This window comes from Telmatherina bonti, assembly GCF_933228915.1.
Source record: "Telmatherina bonti genome assembly, chromosome: 15".
NCBI lineage: Eukaryota > Metazoa > Chordata > Actinopteri > Atheriniformes > Telmatherinidae > Telmatherina > Telmatherina bonti.
In genome coordinates, this window is record NC_136613.1 from 24,613,893 (window position 1) to 24,634,259 (window position 20,367).

Below are 20,367 nucleotides of genomic sequence, written 5' to 3' on the forward strand. Positions count from 1 at the left end.
CTCCCTCCAAGGACCCCAGAAAGGGTGGGTACTCTGAACTGCTGTTCGGCGCATAAGCACAGACAACAGTCAGGACCCGTCCCCCCACCCGGAGGCGGAGGGAAACTACCCTTTCATCCACCGGGGTAAACCCCACCGTGCAGGCACCAAGCTGGGGGCTGATGAGAATGCCCACACCTGCTCGGCGCCTCTCACCATGAGCAACTCCAGAGTGGAAGAAGGTCCAGCCCCTCTCGAGGGTACTGGTTCCAGAGCCCAAGCCATGCGTCGAGGTGAGTCCAACTATATCTAGTCGGAACCGCTCAACCTCGCGCACAAGCTCAGGCTCCTTCCCCACCAGAGAGGTGACGTTCCACGTCCCCAGAGCCAGCTTCTGCAGCCGGGGATCGGACCGCCAGGGTCCCCGCCCCTTGCTGCCGCCCAGCTCACATTGCACCCGACCCCTACGGCTCCTCCCGCAGATGGTGAGCCCACGGGAGGTGGGGCCCATGTAACCCTTTCGGGCTGAGCCCGACCGGGCCCCATGGGCGAAGGCCCGGCCACCAGACGCTCGCTCTCGTACCCCGCCTCCAGGCCTGGCTCCAGAGGGGGGTCCCGGTAACCCGCATCCGGGCAAGGGAACATTTATGCCCAGGTTTGTCATTGTCATAGGGGTCTATGAGCCGTGCTTGGTCTGGTCCCTCCCCTAGACACCTGTTTGCCATGGGTGACCCTACCAGGGGCATAAAGCCCCCGACAACATAGCTGCTAGGATCTTCGGGACGCACAAACCCCTCCACCACGATAAGGTGACGGCTCAGGGAGAGGATGTTTTTACCAAACAACTTTTTAAATAATGGAAGTCTGCCATCTAAATGGCACATAGCTTGTTTGTCCATACCCTTAAATATGATGCATTTTTAAACTAAATTGATTTTCTTTGAAAAACTTGTGTCAGTGCTGTAGAGATAAAATAAGTCCAGAGAGCAACAGCAACAGTAATTAAAAATATAGCATTTTATAGGTTGCCTCAGTTCCACATTGACATGGATCATTAGAAACTGCTCTAATATCTAATATTCCTTTAATATAAATAAATAAATAAATATAAAAAACAGATGAAAAAAAACCTACTGTTGCTACTAAATGATGATGTTTGTACAGTTGTAGATATGCTGCTCTTTAAAATAAAGTTGATTGTTGCCATGCTTGGAGCTTAAAGAGGAATTATCCCGCTCACTGAAGTTAGCGAAAGCACAACAGCCAAGCAACATTACTTGGCATGAAAGCATGTGCACTCATGCCTGTTTTAGCCATTTTTCCACATATCTCTGCACTATATCCAGACATAGTCAGGGTGGTTTAGCTGTTATTTCCTCACGTTCTCCCAGAGGCCTGTTCTTTATCACTGAAAATGTGTCACATGTACAAATATACACGAATTCATGCCTCATGGCTCGCACATTCAAGCCTACATCAGCGTCCTGAATTTGCGAACGCTTTGAAGCCACTAACTCAGGTGATATGGACAGCAAAGTGCTCCAGGTAAAATGGAAAGAGAAGTAGATGGGTTTATTTTTCATCCTACACATATGTCCTAAACTCAGCCTGCAAACAATGTGGTTTTGAAGAAAAAACAAGTAAGTCAGCGCAAGTGAAGACCAAGTTATGACCACAGATAGAAAACAGATCACCACAGACAAAATGTACTCTCTTATGACTGAAAAAGGACCGCAGATACTGTAAGGCAGAAAAAATAAAGCCACGTTTTGCTTAGCATTGTCAGCTTTCTCGCAGTACTTTGACATCTCATACTTTTGCTTCTCTCATGCTTCCTCGGTTTATATTTCTTTCCTTTCCAGAGATTACAGAACATATACTCTAGGCTTACACATAAACACATGTCACTGCATACAGTGTAAACACTCCTGCTTGCCAATACAAGCAGAGAAAAAAATATGTTTTGTGCTTATACAGTATCTCATTCATCTGTTTGAGTGCTACATCTAACCATTTTGGAAACACGCTGCTCTAAAATCCAGTGGATTATCCAGATGAAATCTCTTGGATTCAGTCTATAAACAGATTTCTTAACAATTAGATGTGCAGCCACAGAATATCATGTATGTAGTTCTTTGATGTCTTAGAATATGTCTGTGTATTATGTGCTTTATCCATGCATCTTAGGACGTGAAATGTTTACTTTAAATATACATATTAAAACTTTGTATAAAAGAATAAGTCTTGGAAAAACAATAGACTTAAGTCTTGTATACATTAACAGATGGTGAAGAATCTGACCTGCATATAACAGAAATCAGGTCATGTAACTTCAAAATGAAGCTCTCTCACTCTCTCACACATGCAATTTTTAGAAAAATATTCCAATAAATGGACAATGAATAACATTATAGGCAGCATATAAGAGAGGGATGACAATAACCGTGCAATTTAAATAGGAGTTGTTTTTTTTCTTTATTCTCCTATATACCTAATTTCCACACATTACTTCTCCTCTAGCCTTTGATTTCACAGTCGAGCTGATGATGGGGTACAGAATGTCAATGGTAGTTATTAAAGGTTAATGAAAATGTATGTCTGCTAATAATGAAACATTCCATTATATTCTAATAGCCTGAAAGGTCAGGCTACTCTACTATTTATAAAGTATATTAAAAGTATTAGTGCATTTCTTTCCTTTCATCTGTTCTCTCCTTCAATCTTTTGTTTTGTTTTCATAGAAGCACGATGCCCAGTTTACAGGAATTCAACTGGTCGGCATGCTGCGTGGCATCGCCTCGGGCATGAAGTATCTGTCAGACATGGGTTATGTTCACCGCGACCTGGCAGCCCGAAACATCCTGGTCAACAGCAATCTGGTGTGCAAAGTGTCAGATTTTGGCTTGTCCAGAGTATTGGAAGACGACCCAGAGGCTGCATACACCACCAGGGTAAGCTGGTGTGGCAACATAAGTCAAGAACATAAAATGGCAACCAGAATGAGTGCATTGAGCAAACACCTGGGGCACATTATTCTTCTGTTGTACATCGGTGTACAAAAATTGCACCAAACGCAGCAATATACACAACTATTCTATCCAAAAACAGACCCCTGCTGTATTCTCCTATCTGTCTAACACACATATCGTATAGTAAAGCAATCTTAGAAAACACACACATACTGCATACCTCTCCCAATTGCCTACCTTGTCAAGGGAGAAGAATACATAAATAAAAACTGAGTTATGATAAGACAGATAGAAATCCATACACACCATCTCGCATTTCATGAGCAGGACTTTATTTACTTACATTTTTCTGCACTGTGGGAAACCTCCCAGCATTTTTAGCTTTGATAAGAAATGTTCTCATGTGAAAAGGTTAAGAAAATCCAAGGTTTGAGAGCAGATATGAGCATTTTGGAGGAAACTTGAAGGACCTTTCAGAGGAAATAAAGATTTCATTCCATTAGAGTTTTAGGAGTTTTCTTCTGTTTGTACTTGTACAGTAGATGCTCAAACCATGATGTGAAGCATAGCAGGTGACTTGCCATATTCCAGAAAGTCATCTGTCTTTTTTTTTTTTAATGTGCCCTTGTGTGTGCAGGCAGCAAGCAGCCCCCTCAAACAGAGTATAATTTACTGGCTGAAAATTGCTTGTCAAATAAACAATCTGTGTGGCATTTGCTTTTCTCCCAGAAATACATAAAATGAACTAGTAAAAGAGAATAATAAACTCTGCAATGTACCAGTAACTGACAAGTCCTTACAAATGCTAAGTGAGTCAAATCCAGTCCCCAGTGGGACTTTGCTGTAACTTCTTTTACCCTGCTTTTATGAACTTGCTTCTCTGTGTTCTTTTCTTCCTCTTTTGCACTTTATTCTCTGATTGCAAAAGATCATTACGGTGTAGGGTTTGCTGTATATTATATGCCTCAGTGTTTCTGTGAATACCAGACATCATATTGTTGTGTTTTATCAGATGTCAGTGTATCTGATGGTCCAAAGCAAACCAACCTAGCCAGAAGTCCCCTTAACTTTGACTGCTGTCAGCCTCCTTCTCTCACTTCTATTTTATTCATTTGGCAAACACATCTACACAGTTAGAAGCTACAAAACTTTAGATTATTATTATTTGAATACTATGTTTTTATTTTCAGTTTTTCAAGCTAAATTGATAAGTAACACTGAGACAAACAGGCAGAACTCGTTGAAAAAGTTTTCTTTTACTATTTTTCAGGGAGGCAAGATTCCTATCCGGTGGACTGCCCCAGAGGCTATTGCATACAGGAAGTTTACATCAGCCAGTGATGCCTGGAGTTATGGCATTGTACTGTGGGAGGTGATGTCATATGGGGAACGGCCATACTGGGAGATGTCCAACCAGGATGTAAGTGTTGCCAATTTGCCATGCTTTTAGTAAAGGTGAGCCAATGCATACATTACCCATGTGGTTCTGGCATCTTTGCAAAAGTTATATTGGTTGGATGTGAATTAATAGTTCAGCCACTTTTTAGTTAATATTCAGAAAGGAAAGTGAAAAATATTTTCACATTTTCAGATATACTAACTAAAAATATTCACATTATTCCAGAGAATCTACAAGTTAGTTATAATTTAAAGCAGTTTCCAATAAAACACCAAGTTGTTCACATGCAGCATTTAAACTAATCCAGGATTACATTAAATAGATTAAATATATGAAATAACCGTTATTGTACATAGCATTGTACATAACTATTATTGTACATTCCACACAGCAGAGGCAGATGGCTGCCTGTCCTTGAGCCGGGTTCTGCCGGAGGTTTCCTTCCTGTTAAAAGGGAGTTTTTTCCTTCCCACTGTCGCCAGTGTGCTTGTTCAGGATGGGAGATTGAGTTGGATCCTCCAACTCAATCTGTTGGTTTCCTTATATAGGCTATTATGAATTGGCTTTCATTATGTTTTTTTCTATCTGTAAAGCGTATTGAAATGGCATTGCCGTGATTTGATGCTATATAAATAAAGTTGAATTGAATTGAATTGAATTGTACATCCAAAAAGATCCCAATGCATGTTATACGACAACTACTACAAGCTAGTTAATTCTCATGAATTCTATTATCTGTTTTTCCATCAAAGGTAATAAAAGCTGTAGATGAGGGTTACCGTCTGCCTCCCCCAATGGACTGTCCTGCCACTCTCTACCAGCTGATGTTGGACTGTTGGCAGAAAGAACGGAACAATCGTCCTAAGTTTGAACAGATCGTCAGCATCCTGGATAAACTCATCCGCAACCCCGGCAGTCTCAAAATCACAGCCAACACCACGTCCAGGTAGCAAGATGACAGAAACTCATAAATACTGTTTTTGAGGTTTGATGCGCAGCTGCTTGGATTATTCCAAGTTATAGTAAGTTGTACTCTGTGATCACAGCACAGCAGTTGTCATTTTCTCTTCTATGAATGAAGATCAGAGAAGACGTGATTTGATACAGTTGGTGCAGGGTTGGCGTTATGTTTCTTGCACCATTGGTGTATCTCTATTTCAGTTTGAGACTTCACAAGGAGGGACTTAACAGAAACACTTTCTCCACTTAGGAAATTGTTCCTAATCCAAATAGCATTTATAGTTTTTACTTAAAATGAGTAAATTAAGATTTTCTTTTCCCTTTTCTCATGTTTTCCATTAAGGTAGATTTTAATAGCAAACTACTGCAATCTTTTGTCCCTTATCCTCATGTCTCTCTCCCTCTACTTTCCCTTGTGCTTGTCTCCTTTGTTGTGACCACCATTCTCCCAGGGGGCTGTGGGGAAGCAGGGCAGTCCATGTACACTTGTCAGTTCTGGGTAGGGAGGGAAGCGGGCGTTGAATCTGCAGCAGACGGCAATGGTATTATGGAGATGTCAGAGCTCATAACATTGACTAATGATTTCTTAAGAAAGTGAAAATAGGTCCCTTGGAGTTTGCATGTAATTTTCTTGATTGGCTTTTAACACTGGGTGAGCACAGCCTGGCCGACAGAGGCCTGTGTGGTGATTTATTAGAACTCTGTGTGGGGATGTGTGTGTGTGTGTGAGTGTGTAGTGGCAGCGGCAGTTGCACAGCGGGAGCAGCTGTGCTCGCCTCAACACACCTCGTTTGTCTTAGGGCTATCCTGACTGGCTAATGCACTACCCCCCTCTTTCATAGAGCCCAGACCAAAGCTTGGGACTAGAGCGGAGCATCTGGAGACTTTAGAGGTGGGAGCTGGTCAGAGTTTACTGTCCCTGCATGAGGACAGAGTGAGACTGGGATCAGTGGGTCAAGGTTGGCTGTCAGAGACTAATTATGGGCCAACAGGAGTCCAATCAGGGTTGAGGGTCACTGTCTGAATTGGTTTTCAAGGTGTCTAAAACATGAAACTGCAGACTGTGGCCATGGCCACAAGTGTAGGAAGACAATAAGTGATCCTAAATACAAGCCGATCAGTTAACAGTTAGCATTGTACATTTTAGTGTGCTTACCTAAGACTTATAAAGCAAAAATAAGTAAATATGGATATGGATTTCACAAACTTTTCACAATCTTTAACAAGGCGGTAACATTTTTTTGTTATATTTTAAAGTATATAGTTTAATTTCCAACTTTAAAATACTGTGTTACCAACTCCTTTTAATGGCACACGGATATTCTTTACATTGTCAGAGTCATTATTACCTTGCAGCATCACAGGATTAAAAATAAAAAAAATATATATATCATACAACTTTGTGTTTTTCTGGTCTGGAGCATCACATAAAACATTTGTTTTATGGCACTTTGTAGTACAGCAACTAGATATAAACATGCTAACCGTTGTGGACTCTCATACTGGCTCATTGAGATCCAAAACCCTAAAGGGCCGTTTTAGATAAAGCCAGAAAAAAAGAGATAAAGTTTGAGGCTAAGAGATTCAACATGGGACTGACTTTTACCAGATGGAGAGAGTTCAGAGTTGTGGGTGAATGAAAGAAAGTTGCCAGATCAGCCTTTGTTTTTTTAAAAATCTGGCAAAGTTTAGTTGTGATCGAAGATGTTTTTGCATAAATGAAACTGACATGGCCTGAAGTAAGACTTGTGAGGCTGAAATAAAGTTAAAAGCACATATTTAAGCTAATATATAAAGATATAAATTCTGAGAGATAAGTAGGAATGAGAAATAAACAGACTAAAAATTTTATGCTGGGAACATGGAAATGAATGGAATAGTTAAAGAGGAAACTGAACGCACTTTATACCCATTCTAAAACAATTCTCTGATATATCAATTAAACTTTGGAGCCCCGCTTTGGTAAACGTGGTCCAGCTGATCCATAGTTTGAGTTTAGCTGCTTCTCTCTCACCCCCCTGATAGCACTGCTCAGGTGATGCTTCATTCCAGGCAGCTCCTTTTTCCTTTGATTCTGGGAGTTTATGTAGAAAAGCCTCTTCAGTACGGCTGACCACAGCTCCTACTGCTTCCTGTTGTGCAAAAGACAAGCTGAAGACAGGCGATGCGAGCAAACCCTAAACAGACATGGGTGGTGTTCATAAAAATGAAGATTTTAAAACAAGCTTTTTAGACACTTAATTTCAAAGTCTGCTAAACGCTGATTAGTCCTGTTTTGTTTTTTTTTATAGAAGTTTATTGTCTTTCTGCGACTTAAAACACCAGTTGAGACAATTTTAGACACATAGAAAAGGGATTTTTGCATGCAATATCCCCATTAAAAGTTAATCAGACACAGGTCATAAAAATTGGTCGTAAAAATTAAACACTTTTACTATAAAAATATCCGTGATTACTGAAACGTGTAAATACTTGCTGGTATGAAAATTAAAGTTCTATGATTATTGTCCATGCTGATTATGAAAATGCTTTACCTTTTTTTACTTGAATGTTATCTTTTAAATAGAATTTTTAAAAAATTCCAAAAGTTCAAAGCAAAATAAACAATTCACTGGAAGAATCATGTTATGCATGCTGACTGGATTCATAATAATAGTCAGATTAGCCTCTGGTACTCCTCCTGCACAATGACCAACAGCACATCAAATCCTTCTCCCCCAGTATAAGCAGCAGATTGCAAATAGCCACGTGTTGAAAGTGAAAGGACCAATATTGCTTCTATATACCTGTCTGACATCCATTAGATGCACCTTGGCAACTGTCCCAGTAACACAGAGCCCATTTCTTCCCCTACTGTCCTGCCCACATACGCCTAATCTGTTCCAGTCCCGTCTCCCCCCCCCCCCCTCATCCTCACCTTCTTTCTTCCCCAGTGAGCTCTATAAACAAGAGACTACACAGCACTGGTTATTTGGAGGTCAAACATAGAGCATAAGAGAGAAGAAGAAATGTCACTGGGAAATGGGGTAGATTTTATACTCTGTAGTGTATTTATTCTTCTTTCTGTTCAAGAAGGGCATTTTCTGAATCTCTATATGCTGTTGAATCCACAGGAGGTTTTATAACTATCCTCTGGCATCAGACAGATGTTTTCTTCCTTTCTTTATTTTTCCCTTCATCGCATCACTGTTTCCTGTCTCTTGAGTTGCCCTGAGATGTTGCTCAAAGTGTAACTACAAAAGAAACAAAGAAGATGATAAGGGAGGCGAAACAAGGTCATTGGCAGTTTACATCTCAGCGGAGGCAGCAGAGGGAAAATCAGTAGAAGTAGTTGAATTCTACAGATGAGGCAACAAGAAAAAAAAAAAAAATCCTGAAAAATGCTGTAAATGGTAACCTTGAGAGCCCAGAACTTTATTTAATATTCAGTGCTTGTTTTTTTTTTGTTTTTTTTGTTTTGTTTTTTTTTTTGCTTTCAGTATTAATATCAGCAAAAGTCAGTAGATACTTCAGGAAGACTCATATTTTTCCTTTTTCTCTTCTCATGCAAACCACCCCCTCCATCTAGCCCCAAATTCCCTCCCTCTCAGACAAACCAGTCTTTCCAGGGGGTCCTTGGGGGCGCTCAGCATTTTGACAGGCCTCTGATCTGGCAGGAAAAGACTCAATCATTGTAACAACACCCACTCCACCACCTCAAGTGCATCTTTTTTTTTTCCCTCTTCTCCTCTTACTTTTCTCTCCCGTCTGTTTGAGATCCCACGTCTCTTTTCTTCTCTTATTTTTCCGTCTTTTCTCAGTGTGCTACTGTCGACAGTGTAGCATAACAGCAGCAAGATGAGTTTCTATTGTAACATTTTTTTTTTTAAATGGATATTTTCTTTTTCGAAATCAGTTATTGCATCATTTTTTAATTTTGCAGGAAACATTTTTAGTAAAAAGAAATACATAAAATTAAACAGCAGGATGAGACTTAGTTTGACATTCATCATGATGCCATTTTAGAAACAGAAACATTTTAAAGTATATTTGAGGAAAGGAGATGACCAGTAAATGACCTCAGTATCCTTACAGGGGGAAAGAATGTGATTAATCTAAATGTAGTTATGTTTTACGTACACTATGTATGTATAAAATACAGTGCCGCTGCTAAGCACTCCTTACATCAATTCAATTAAAACATTTTTCACCTGCCTGATTTTACCTTCTTTGTTAGGAGTTACTCTGTCCCTGAGTAACATGTCTCTATGCACACACACACAAACACGCATGGCAGCTTCAAACCTCCCTACGGATGCAAGTCGGCCGAGGAGAGGTGGACTTCCTGGTATTCTAATGAGTTTGTTTACTTTGCCATGAATAGCAATCCTTAGGGAGAGCTGGCTTTTCTTTCTGTTCTGTCCTTTCCTGCCTCATTTTAATCCCTTGTGAGTTTGTCTTGGCACAGGTGCCTTTTCCTGGTGTGCAAGACAGATGCAACATGTCTTTATTCGAAAGAAAACAAAAAGATGAAGGAGGATTGGACTCTTGAAACTTAATTTTAAATGCCACTTTGAAATTTAGTGGGAAACACTCATATGTTTTATAACTGTTAGAGTAATCATTTTTGTCAACAGCCCTAGTTTGACCTAACTTGGTTTGTCCTCATTCCCAAATCGCTGCATTGATGTGATCTGTACAGCATTGGAGGGAAGCACCTTTAAATAAACTAACATCTGTAGCAATATTAAAAATTTGACATATTTAGTAACTATAGGTTCATTCCTGACATCGTTAGTTTCCTTTTCAGCTTTAATATTCCTCTCTTGCTGTCTGCTCAGTGTTCCCTTCGTCCTTCTTCTTTCCCCCTTGGCAAACATCAATCAGAGGTAGCGCCTGCAGCGTTTCCTCTGCTCTCTGCTGTTGACTGAGCAATCGAAAGCCCAACACGGTGCATTTAATTTGATTTGATCCAATCCAAACCATCCAGTGTAATAAAATCTAATGTTATGTTCTTCCAAAATGGCACATGTAATGCAGCAAGAGATAATGAGGTTAGACAGAAACTGGTTCTGCTTTTGTTAGGAATATTGTTCCTTGATATATAGAATGGAATGAAGCAAAAAATAAGTAATAAAGTTTTCTGGAAAGTAAATTAAATAGGTCAGAACATAAAACATTAGGGTTGTATTTTAGTGCCATGAGCAGTGAAAGAAAGCTTTGCTCACTTTACATTAACATATGGTATTATTATTATTATCAGTGCACCAGAAGATTAAAACTCCATCGTGGATTTTAAAATTAAATACTAGTTGCTTAAATACTGAAGGATGGCTGGTGTGGCCGTCCATCTGTCTGGGAAAATGCAAAGCCTGCTAACCATTTTGCTTGAATGCACTGACACATGACATGCTCTTGACTCAGCAACATACATATGAGCACATGGCAGCTCTTTGCAGCCATGGCTTTCTGCCAGAAAACCTTTTTTTGGCAGAAAGCCTTGGCTGTTTACTATGTCAGTAACATTATGCCAGTGTCTATTTGACCCAAACGGGATATTCCCTAAATCTAATCAAGCTATTTTTCTTGCTCCAACCTATCTTAAAGATGTTTTATTATTATTATTTTGCTATCTTGTAACCACAAAACAAAAATTCAACAAGTTTGAAAGGTCTTTCTTTTCTTCTTTTTTTTCTTTTATAAACATGTTAAAGCACGACTACTGCTGGCCAACTGAAATATCTATTAACCCTCAAATTGTCAGCTCAAGGACTTTGTTGCATCATATACTACCTGAACCAGTGGTCAGCCTAGCCTGAAAAAGTAGAACATAAGTGATGTATCATAATCACATCTTACAATGCATTCTTTTTTTTTTTTTCTTTTTTTTTTACATAATTAAATACGAGGTGCTTTGGAGGGATGATGCTCTGCAGTCTGGCAGTACAAATACCATAGTATGAATATGTCAGTTTTTGTTGTACATTAATAATTTGCAAACTTTCTTTTGCTTTCTGTGTTATTTTATTCTGTGTACTGGTCGGTAGCATGACGATACTTAACGCTACCCACTTAGCATGTCATTACTGGCATAAAGTGACACATGAAAAGTTAAAAATATGTGTAACAAATTAAGTGTTTCTAAAGCGGTAAGCTTTGTATGTGACATCTAAGGACATATTGTGCATGAAACTGTCAGAAAGGTTTTGGCAGAAAGACCTGAAAGTAAACATCTCCTAACAGTGCTTGGTTCACGCGTCATCTCACATAGCAGCATGTTATAAGCCCTTCTTCCATACTGTCCATCTCCAGGCTTTGACCCTCCTTCATGGAGTTGTATTTTAATCACTCCCTCTGCTCATGTGTGCTTACATGGTGTGTGCTTCAGGAGACACGCCTGGAGCCTAGACACCATTATAAACTGTCCGCACTCAATATTCGCATACTTGTAGAAATAACTCCCTTCCACAGGTGGTGGCTGACTGCTGGCCAGACAGCACCTGTCAGACAGTATATTAAATTGTCAGCTGATGATTGCGGTGATGCTTACACACCTGTTTTCCAGAAACTATGATATGAATGTCCATGTTATCTAATATAGGTAAATGTTACAGGTCATTCATCCTTTCTTCTACATTTATTTCCCTTTTGACCGGTTGTTTATGTTACTCTTTTCTTTTTTTTTTCTCTCTCTCAGGCCAGCCAACTTATTGTTGGACAGGAGCAGTGCAGAGGTTCCCTCCATGGGGAACATGGGTGACTGGATGGATGCAATGAGGACCTTGCCTTGCAAGGAGGCCTTCTCTGGGGTCAGCTACAGCTCCTGTGACACCCTGGCCAAGACCTCCACAGAGTAAGAAAGCAGCACAATGACAGATATTAGGCCTCTCTGCCTATTCAAGCCAGCAGTGTTTATATGGCCCGAATACAGGAAGTAAGAAACAGGAGTTCACACACTGTTGTTTTCAGTAAGAAAAGAAAGCTATAGACACATCTCTTGAAAGCCCCACTTGACTCACAGCATCTCATATTGACAGCTGTCTTTACAGTGTTGCACCAGAGGACAAAATTAGAGCATTAAAAGAATGAGGGAAAATAAAGCAATATGAAAAACAAGGCACATGAAAAGGAGAGTATAATAGTCAGGTGTAAGAGTTCTTTCTACGTACCAAGTTAGAACCTATTCAAGTTAAAGTTGAAATGTGACAAAAGAGAAAAGACAGATGATTGGAAAGAGGAAAAGTAGTGACATCAAGGCCGTGTGCCAAGGAGTTGCACTTTTTATGCTGTGAAACATTGAAACACAAAACAACCACCCAGGATATATTGCTAGGAGCTTCTGAAGCTTAATGAAGAGAAACCGTTTGTGATGAACCCAGGGGTATGTCAATTCGTTTTTTTCTGCCCTGCATACAAAATGACTAAGTTAGCCTTGAGCCATATGAGTAAATTATGAAGTTTTCTGATGAAGTTGTCTCACCAGGCACTCCACAAAGCTGCTGCAGAGGGTTTAGTGGGTTGGTGTAACAGCCATTAACTTCACATCAACACTAGCAAAACTGTTGAGATCTCAGATCAGCTGGTGACTGGAACTTTGTTACCATATATAATAATACCATTAAACAGTTGACTTCAAACAAATATCTTGCTGTTCACATTAACAGTGATCTGAGCTGGCAGATGCTCAAAGTGAAAACCAGAACCCACCAGCAGCTTACTTTACTTTTTCTTACTTATCTCTTTATTGGTGTTTCTGAAACATTTTTTTTACAGTGCTACAATAGAATCCATCTTACTGGTATCACTGGTTGATCTGAAAATTTAACAATCAAACCAAAGTTTCAGATTCACAGTTTAATACAATCAGATGGGCTTACTAAAACTTCCAGGAGCTTTTCGACCAGGCAGACAGCTCCCATGTTTTACAGAAATACACAGTGTTCAAATCAGGGAGGAGGTACAAGGTCTCCTTGTGCAAAGACAACAGGTATAAACGTTCTGTTTCCCTGTCCTTAAAGCTTATCAGTGGGCAAAGATGTTAATGTTAGTAATAAAATGTGGCCAAATTTGCTTTGTCTTTTTTAAGTTTTAATGTTTTTTTGTTCACACATTTTCTTATTTGTTTTAATTCCTTTCCTTTTAGGTCTTGGTTGTTGTTGGTTCTTGTTTTAGATGCCCTATAGTTTACTGATGTTTACTGATGTACCGATTTAATTGTTTCTCTTGTGCCTTTTAAACCAAGCAAAATTTCAAGCGAGAAAAATAAAAAAGATATCTTGAATCTTAAAACCAATATTTCAGACAATACTGCATGGCCATAAAAGGCCAGATAGAAGATCAGTTCCTAAACGTGACCAAACTTTCTGGATTGAACTGGAAGTTTTAGAGGAATTAGCAATTCCAAGCACAGTGGTACCAGACCTGAAGGTGCCAAAGATGAACAAAACCTCTTTGTGCTTCAGCTCAACTACTTGGACCATCCATTTCACCAGTGTTCTGTGTTTTTATTCTTTTTTTTTTTCTTCATCCAATCCCCCATTCCCCCACCCTTTTTCACCAAACTTTTCTCCATATCACCCCCCCGCCCCCCTTTTTACTCGCTCTGTTGGCCTGTTGCTGCTTTAATTGATGTGGAATGTGACAGAGTAAATAATTGGACATTTCTAATCACTGTGATCAAAGCAGCCATTCACTGTGGTGATGGCAGTGATGGGGGCAATTGGGGAGTGGTGGTCAGAGCTACAAGCAGCTGAAATTCAATAGCTTCACTAAACACGCAGCCATGAACAGAGTTGGGCTTAATTTGTTTTAAAGAAGCACTTTGTTAAGCACAAGCATTTAAATAGAGTTGCATTGTGGAGTTTATATCTGCAGTTGGCCAGCAGTGCTACAACGGAGAGCAGTTATTCGCTGAAAGAAACACCCCACTTAGGCTGCACCAGATTGCAGTGACATGTGACTGATGCATTTCAGCCATTCTTCCCCATGCTTTGTTTACACTCTTTTTTTTCAGTATATTGTCTTATAGGTGCTGGTCAAACTATTTATTCATTACTATGTTATTTGTCTTCCCATTTAATCATTGCAGTCATTTAATCAGTCATGAGTTCTTTTTAGTAAACAATTTACAAAACATAAAGGTTTACACTGCTAGGTCTTTTGTGAAATCCACGTTGGGTATTGACGAAATGCATTACAGACAAACTGCAGCCGAATAACCTCGCATTTGAAAAATTACATCAGTCTACAGTGCCTTTTCTGTGGGTAGATGCTAAATTGGATCAGCCCAGTATTAATCCACTGAACGCTCCTTCTAAGACACCCAAGCTCAGCTACAAGGCTAACAGCCTTGGCTCAGAGTATGTTCTGCTCAGTATAGATTGCTCTATTGATTTGTTCAGTCTTAATCTAGTCCTTGATATTCAGCACAAGGCTTGGCAATGCTCTGACCTCATAGGAACAGTTATCATACTTGACTTGACTGCAACGTGCTGACTCATCTTATGGAGCAATTGATTAATCCTTTTTCGAGGATAAGACGGACTGGCTGGGAAAAAAATGCATCCTTTGACTACATTCTGTATTCTGTACTGAGTGAATGCAAAGTTCATTTCAGGCATTCGATTAAGGAAGTGATGAACTTGACCCTTACTGTTTGACAAATTGAAATAATATGAGTTCCTTAAACAGCAAAGCAAAACAATAAACAGCAGAACCTGCAAACAGGCTTTACAGCTTTCTGCAAATGTTTCAAATTGTTTCAACTTGTTTCAAATTGTCCTGTTTAGGAAACAAGAAACCCTTTATCCCTTAAGGTTTCTTTCAGGACTCCAACGAAGTCTAAACACAAGATAAACGTTAAGTTGTGTATGTGTGCATTATAAAGTCTGAGTTAGTGTAAACTACAGGTAAATGCAGCAACATCTATAATAACCTTTAGCAGGGCTGGGGTGAGAACTAAATTGAAAGTTCAACACATATTTAATATAATTTATATAAATTATACATGAGTAAATCAGGTAATACTGTTAAACGAAAAGAATAAAAAGGTATGAAATGTTATTTCAGAATAGCCACGGTGACAGGGAATCGGTTCACCACAAATTAGAATTTTATTAAAGAAAAGCACACTTTGTATTCTGAGTATCTCCCTCTCTGAAGTATTCCAATAAACATGAGTGAAATGCTATTTAAGATGTAACGCTTATTGGATCTTATGTTAACGGTGCCGGGCCTGGCTGTGTCTCAGTAGAGTGGTTCTGACGGAGGTCCACATCACACCAGCCACATGCCCAGAATGGGAGCCATCCATGGGAATCACCACCCTCTAATGCCAAGCATCTCTCCACCCCACTCAGGCTCTGGATGGTGGGTGGAGGACCAGGCCTGGGTCCTGCCTGAGGCCTAAAGCCTACCTCCAGAACTAATACTCAGCTCTTTCATTTGAAGGGATAGTTCATTTCCATACCGTGACATCTCTGTGTCTATATTTCCATTTCCCTTAAGCAACCGATCGTCACCACAAATAAGAATCCAACATGTATGTTGAGTTTTCCTGCTATCGCAATTAACATCATATGTTACTGAAATGATGATGATATATACAGAGAGAAAGCAAAAGAGAGAGGGTGGCAAAAAAGCATGTATTTGCTTAATCTTTCACATTGGAAAACAAATGTTGGAGTTCATATTTGTCCCAGGGAAGTCTACTATCCCTTTATATTGAGTGAAGCTGACTTAAAGTTTCTATATTGTTAGATTCTTTCCTAATGTCTGCTTTGGCAACCGCACCTTGCTTGCATCTAAACCATAACAATGTTACTCTGGCAATATGTTACAATTAGAAATCTGTTGATGTTTTAAATACTTTATTGTATTATTGCAGAGATTCTGCCTGCACTCCACTGCTTCTACTAATCCAAAATATTCTGCTGGAGAAAAACCAATGAGTCTTATGCAACAACTTTACTTGTATTTCAGTGTTTATTTTATATTGTTCTCTATGTATGTTGAACTTTAAAACTGTTTTCTAGTGTGCTGCAGAAGGGACTCAATAGTTTGAGCTAACTAACGACTTTGTGTCTTTCAGAGTTATACAGCATAAAACACCTCTAAACACGTGCTAGTTTTCCTCGCATGTACAGTAACAGATTTTTTTAGAGCTTGTGGCGATATTAACAAGCTACTTCTGGTTCAGTGTTGTGCCTTATCCATGCTCCGGTGCTGCTCCTCTCCATTTACATGCATTCAATCTTTCAGAGGAAATCCAGTTCAGTGCAGTTCAGGAAACAAGGTATTATCTGTACTGTGCCCCTCGCATACCATTGTTTCCGTCACTGACAGGGTCATAATCCCAACTGTCTGGGTAGCCTTCTGGGAACTGCAGTATTTTGTGAATGACAGCTTCACAGGACAGTGAAGAGAGCAGCACTGGGAGCATGCCATTAAATGTCACATGGGTGTCACATTCACCATCACTAACACATACTTTGCATTTTTGTTACTCCCATCTTTCCCTCTGATTGTATCTCATTTTTGTCACTCTCTTTCCCCCCTCCCCTCCCCTCCTACCTCTCGTCTCTCATGCTTCTTCACAAACCAGGGATCTGAAAAAGGTTGGCGTGACTGTTGTAGGACCGCAGAAGAAGATAGTGAGCAGCCTGAAAGCCCTAGATTCCCACACCAAGAATGGCCCGGTACCTGTTTAACAAAAACGAACCCAACAAGTGAAAACCATCAGAGACTTTCCTGTTGGTCAGTGTTGACTCACTCTAACACAGTGGCTGTATATCTAAACTGGAAAGGGAGGAACAATACGGTACAATTTATATGGTGTCTTTCATTGTGACGATGAGAGACAGAAGAATGACAGAGAAATGGGAAAGAGTTCAGCGCAGATCTGCCAAGTCAGTTAACGGTCTGACTCAACCCTCTCCCTCCATGCCCAAGCTGAGATGCCTTACAGACTAATAGGGGGTGAGAGCAGAGTAAAGACAAGGAGATAAGAGATGTGATCGGTTATTCAAACTCGGACTGGGATACTGGGCAAGGACTGACGCAAAGCTGAAGCTCTCCATGATTGTGGCGTGGCCACAGAATACCGGACCTGCAGACTTTGGAATGAGAATCTGAGACAGCTGAGATGCCTTGTGTAGAAGATGGCAGACTTCAGCAGCTGACCCAGATGTGGAACCTTCCCAGATTGATGAAAACTGAGGCTGAAGATTAAAGTTGCAGCTACATCGGTTTCCTGTCTCTGCCTATGAGAGAGAGCTATATGGTTTGGACACACCTAGACGCTAACCGAGCCATTTTACTCTGTAGCTCTAACCCACAGCATTTGCGTTCAGTAGAAACTCCACATAAAAGCAATAATGATATAATCCATCAAATAGATTCATTGTATGGAAGCCACGGGTCAGTCACCTGTGTACTGTATTGAATGCTGTGCTTTTAAGGTACAGGGGCCATAACACCCTTCACACAGAATTTTATTTACAGTGACTTCTTTATTCTATGTGCTAATCAACAGATTTTGTAAAGAACTGTTCCCTACCATCACCATTTCTGTGAAATCTCAGGATGTGCACACTGTTTTCTCCAACGAGAGGAAAGGAATAGAGAAGACAGCAAGTCTGGCGCTGTCTTTAAAGAATAAAAAGTAGATGAAGGAAACGCAGAAAATGTAGGAGCACACTGACGGCAAAGAGAACTTCAGACGAAGCAGCGTGAATCATCTGTTTCAGACGTGTTTGTGTTGAAGAAGAGTTTTGTTTTTGTTTTTATCACTTTGTGTTTGAGTTTCTTCAGAAGGAAAAACAGGTTTGCACCCTCAGCCCCTCTGCAATGCAAGTGTTCTTTTGTTTCCTGTGTAAGATTGTTTCAGTAGGTTAATTGATCTGAGATGTTTTGCTTAGGTTTGAATCCATAACTTATTAACAGAAGCCATGCGAGATCATTCATTTTCCTCATTGATTGGAAATTTCTTTTTTTTTTTTTTTTTTTTTTTCAAAGAATAGTTTGTTTTGATGTAATATATCTTCTAACCCAAAAATTCTGGTGTATTCAATGCAAAAAGTAGAGTGCCTCCAATAGTTGGGCTGCATCACGGTGGGATCACCAAGCAAAATTTTTTTCATTTCAGTTCGAATGACAGAAAGTCGGCCTTACATCATGTGATCTCTTCAGGGTATAGGACAAATCAGCAATTGTCCCAAACTAGCAAGGTATAAAACATGCCCTAAAGGAGATGCCAGTGTTCTAATAATGGATTGCTCTCCAAAATTATAACCTAGCATACGTGTCCAGCTTGGGATTTCCTAAAGGCACCTTAAAAGATTTTTGTACAAGACAAACATATTTACAGATGCGAGTCTCCTGCTTTGACGACACCCAGCCGATCCCTGAGTGCAACTCTTCCCCAGTATTCTTGATCTGGCACTTTGGTACTTTGTGCTATTGGATGAGTCCGAGGATGCTGTCTTCATGCCTCTTTAAGCACTTAGTACACAGTATTGGAGCACTTTCAATGGAAATGTTATTGCCTTGGCTGTAGACTAAGCTTGAATAATGTGCAGGAGTGATGTTGGTGCTTTTGGGAAACCCAGCTCTGTTCAGTCTGTCAGTTCTGTTTCCTGTTACTTGGTTTACCTGTGGATGCTGCTGTTGCTGCTATGTGTTCTAATTAGCATGTACATAATGTAAACCATCATAATGAAAGCAACTAGCACTACAGACCCCAGTATATGTACATGGCCATCCCTTTTTGTACAAATGTTTGTATGTATAAATGACTGAATAAAATTTGTGCAACATTTTTAATTAAAAAAAAAGAGACAAAAATCATCTGTATTATATTTGATCTTGTTTTGAATGTTATTTGTCAGCTTTTTTTTTCTACAATTAAAATGCAATTATGACTACATTATTTATTTGTTAACATTTTACGGTGCATTATTGAATTCGTTTCACTTTTTTTGAGCATAAGGTAAATTATGTGTCAGTGCTGTCTATGTTTTTATTTTTAACATACTTTATAAACCTGAGACATCTGAGAGAGCAATACTGTTATGAACCCTATTCAGATCCCTAATTTTATGTCTCAAGTCAAGACTGATCCATGTGTCTGTGTGAGAGTTCATGTGTGCAAATGTAGATGGCCTTGTCTACTAATGTAAAATGGTTTGTAGTGGAAACATTTATATTTTTATAATAAATATTCGCAAAATATTTTCCAAAAAATGGATGATGATAGATCTGCTCCTGTGTTTCATTTTTACAACACATTGTTCCGAGGCTGAGGCCAAATCAGGATATCTTCTTTTAGGTTCTACTAAATGCCATTATGTGTAATCTATAATTTAGTCTTCACTATCAATGCAAACAGATATGGAGGAAACGGTGAATACAATTTTGAGTAAATGTTACGTATTATTTTTATTGTGAGTAATAATCTCCAAGTAACTTATGTCACATCCAGTTTTTTAAATCAAATACAATATAATAGTTTTTTTTTTTAATTTATTGCTAAAAATGTCAATTAAAAAAAAAAAAAAAGAAGAAAACTTCAGTTAATGAAAATGAAGAAATTCATGTTTACAGTATACAGTAACTTTAAGTTAATAACATTTAAATAGAGTTAAATTGGTGCATTGCAGCTATTTGGACATCATAAATTACCATAATTTCAAATGAAAGTTTTGACTGATTTCATTAAATTTAATCAGAAAACATTTCAATAAGAAAAACACTAAAAAAAAAAAAAAGTCCCATTTACAATGCTGGGCAGGTGAGTGCCAGAAAACATTTGTGGGGCAAGTGGAGGAAAGGGACTTAGAGGGAGTCCATCCCAGGGCATTATGTATTATTATGTATTATTACTTTATTATTATTATTATTATTATTATTATTATTATTATTATTATTATTATTATTATTATTATTATTATTATTATTGTTATTATTATTATTATTATTATCATTATTATTTCGCCTAAATAATAATACTCAGCTGCAGCCATTCACAACTAAATGCAATTTTAAACATAGAACTAGCAAATATTTTAGTAATAGCTTTAAATC

At 39.1% G+C, this 20,367-nt stretch overlaps 1 protein-coding gene across 5 annotated transcripts in view; it reads left to right on the forward strand.

Moving 5' to 3' along the window:
- epha3 (eph receptor A3) overlaps positions 1–19,621 on the forward strand; it is a 112,845-nt gene extending 93,224 nt beyond the window's left edge. For 2 of the 5 annotated variants that reach the window (XM_079254031.1, XM_079254032.1), the window contains exons 13-18: positions 2,721–2,930; positions 4,219–4,368; positions 5,100–5,293; positions 11,984–12,139; positions 15,539–15,654; positions 16,889–17,005. In XM_079254031.1, the coding sequence (XP_079110157.1) occupies positions 2,721–2,930; positions 4,219–4,368; positions 5,100–5,293; positions 11,984–12,139; positions 15,539–15,617 (789 nt within the window). In that variant the 3' untranslated portion in view covers positions 15,618–15,654; positions 16,889–17,005. Of the gene's footprint in view, positions 1–2,720; positions 2,931–4,218; positions 4,369–5,099; positions 5,294–11,983; positions 12,140–15,535; positions 15,655–16,888 lie in introns of all 5 variants that reach the window. The other 3 variants (XM_079254028.1, XM_079254029.1, XM_079254030.1) reach the window with 2 other exon arrangements.
- The last annotated feature ends 746 nt before the right edge of the window (positions 19,622–20,367 follow it).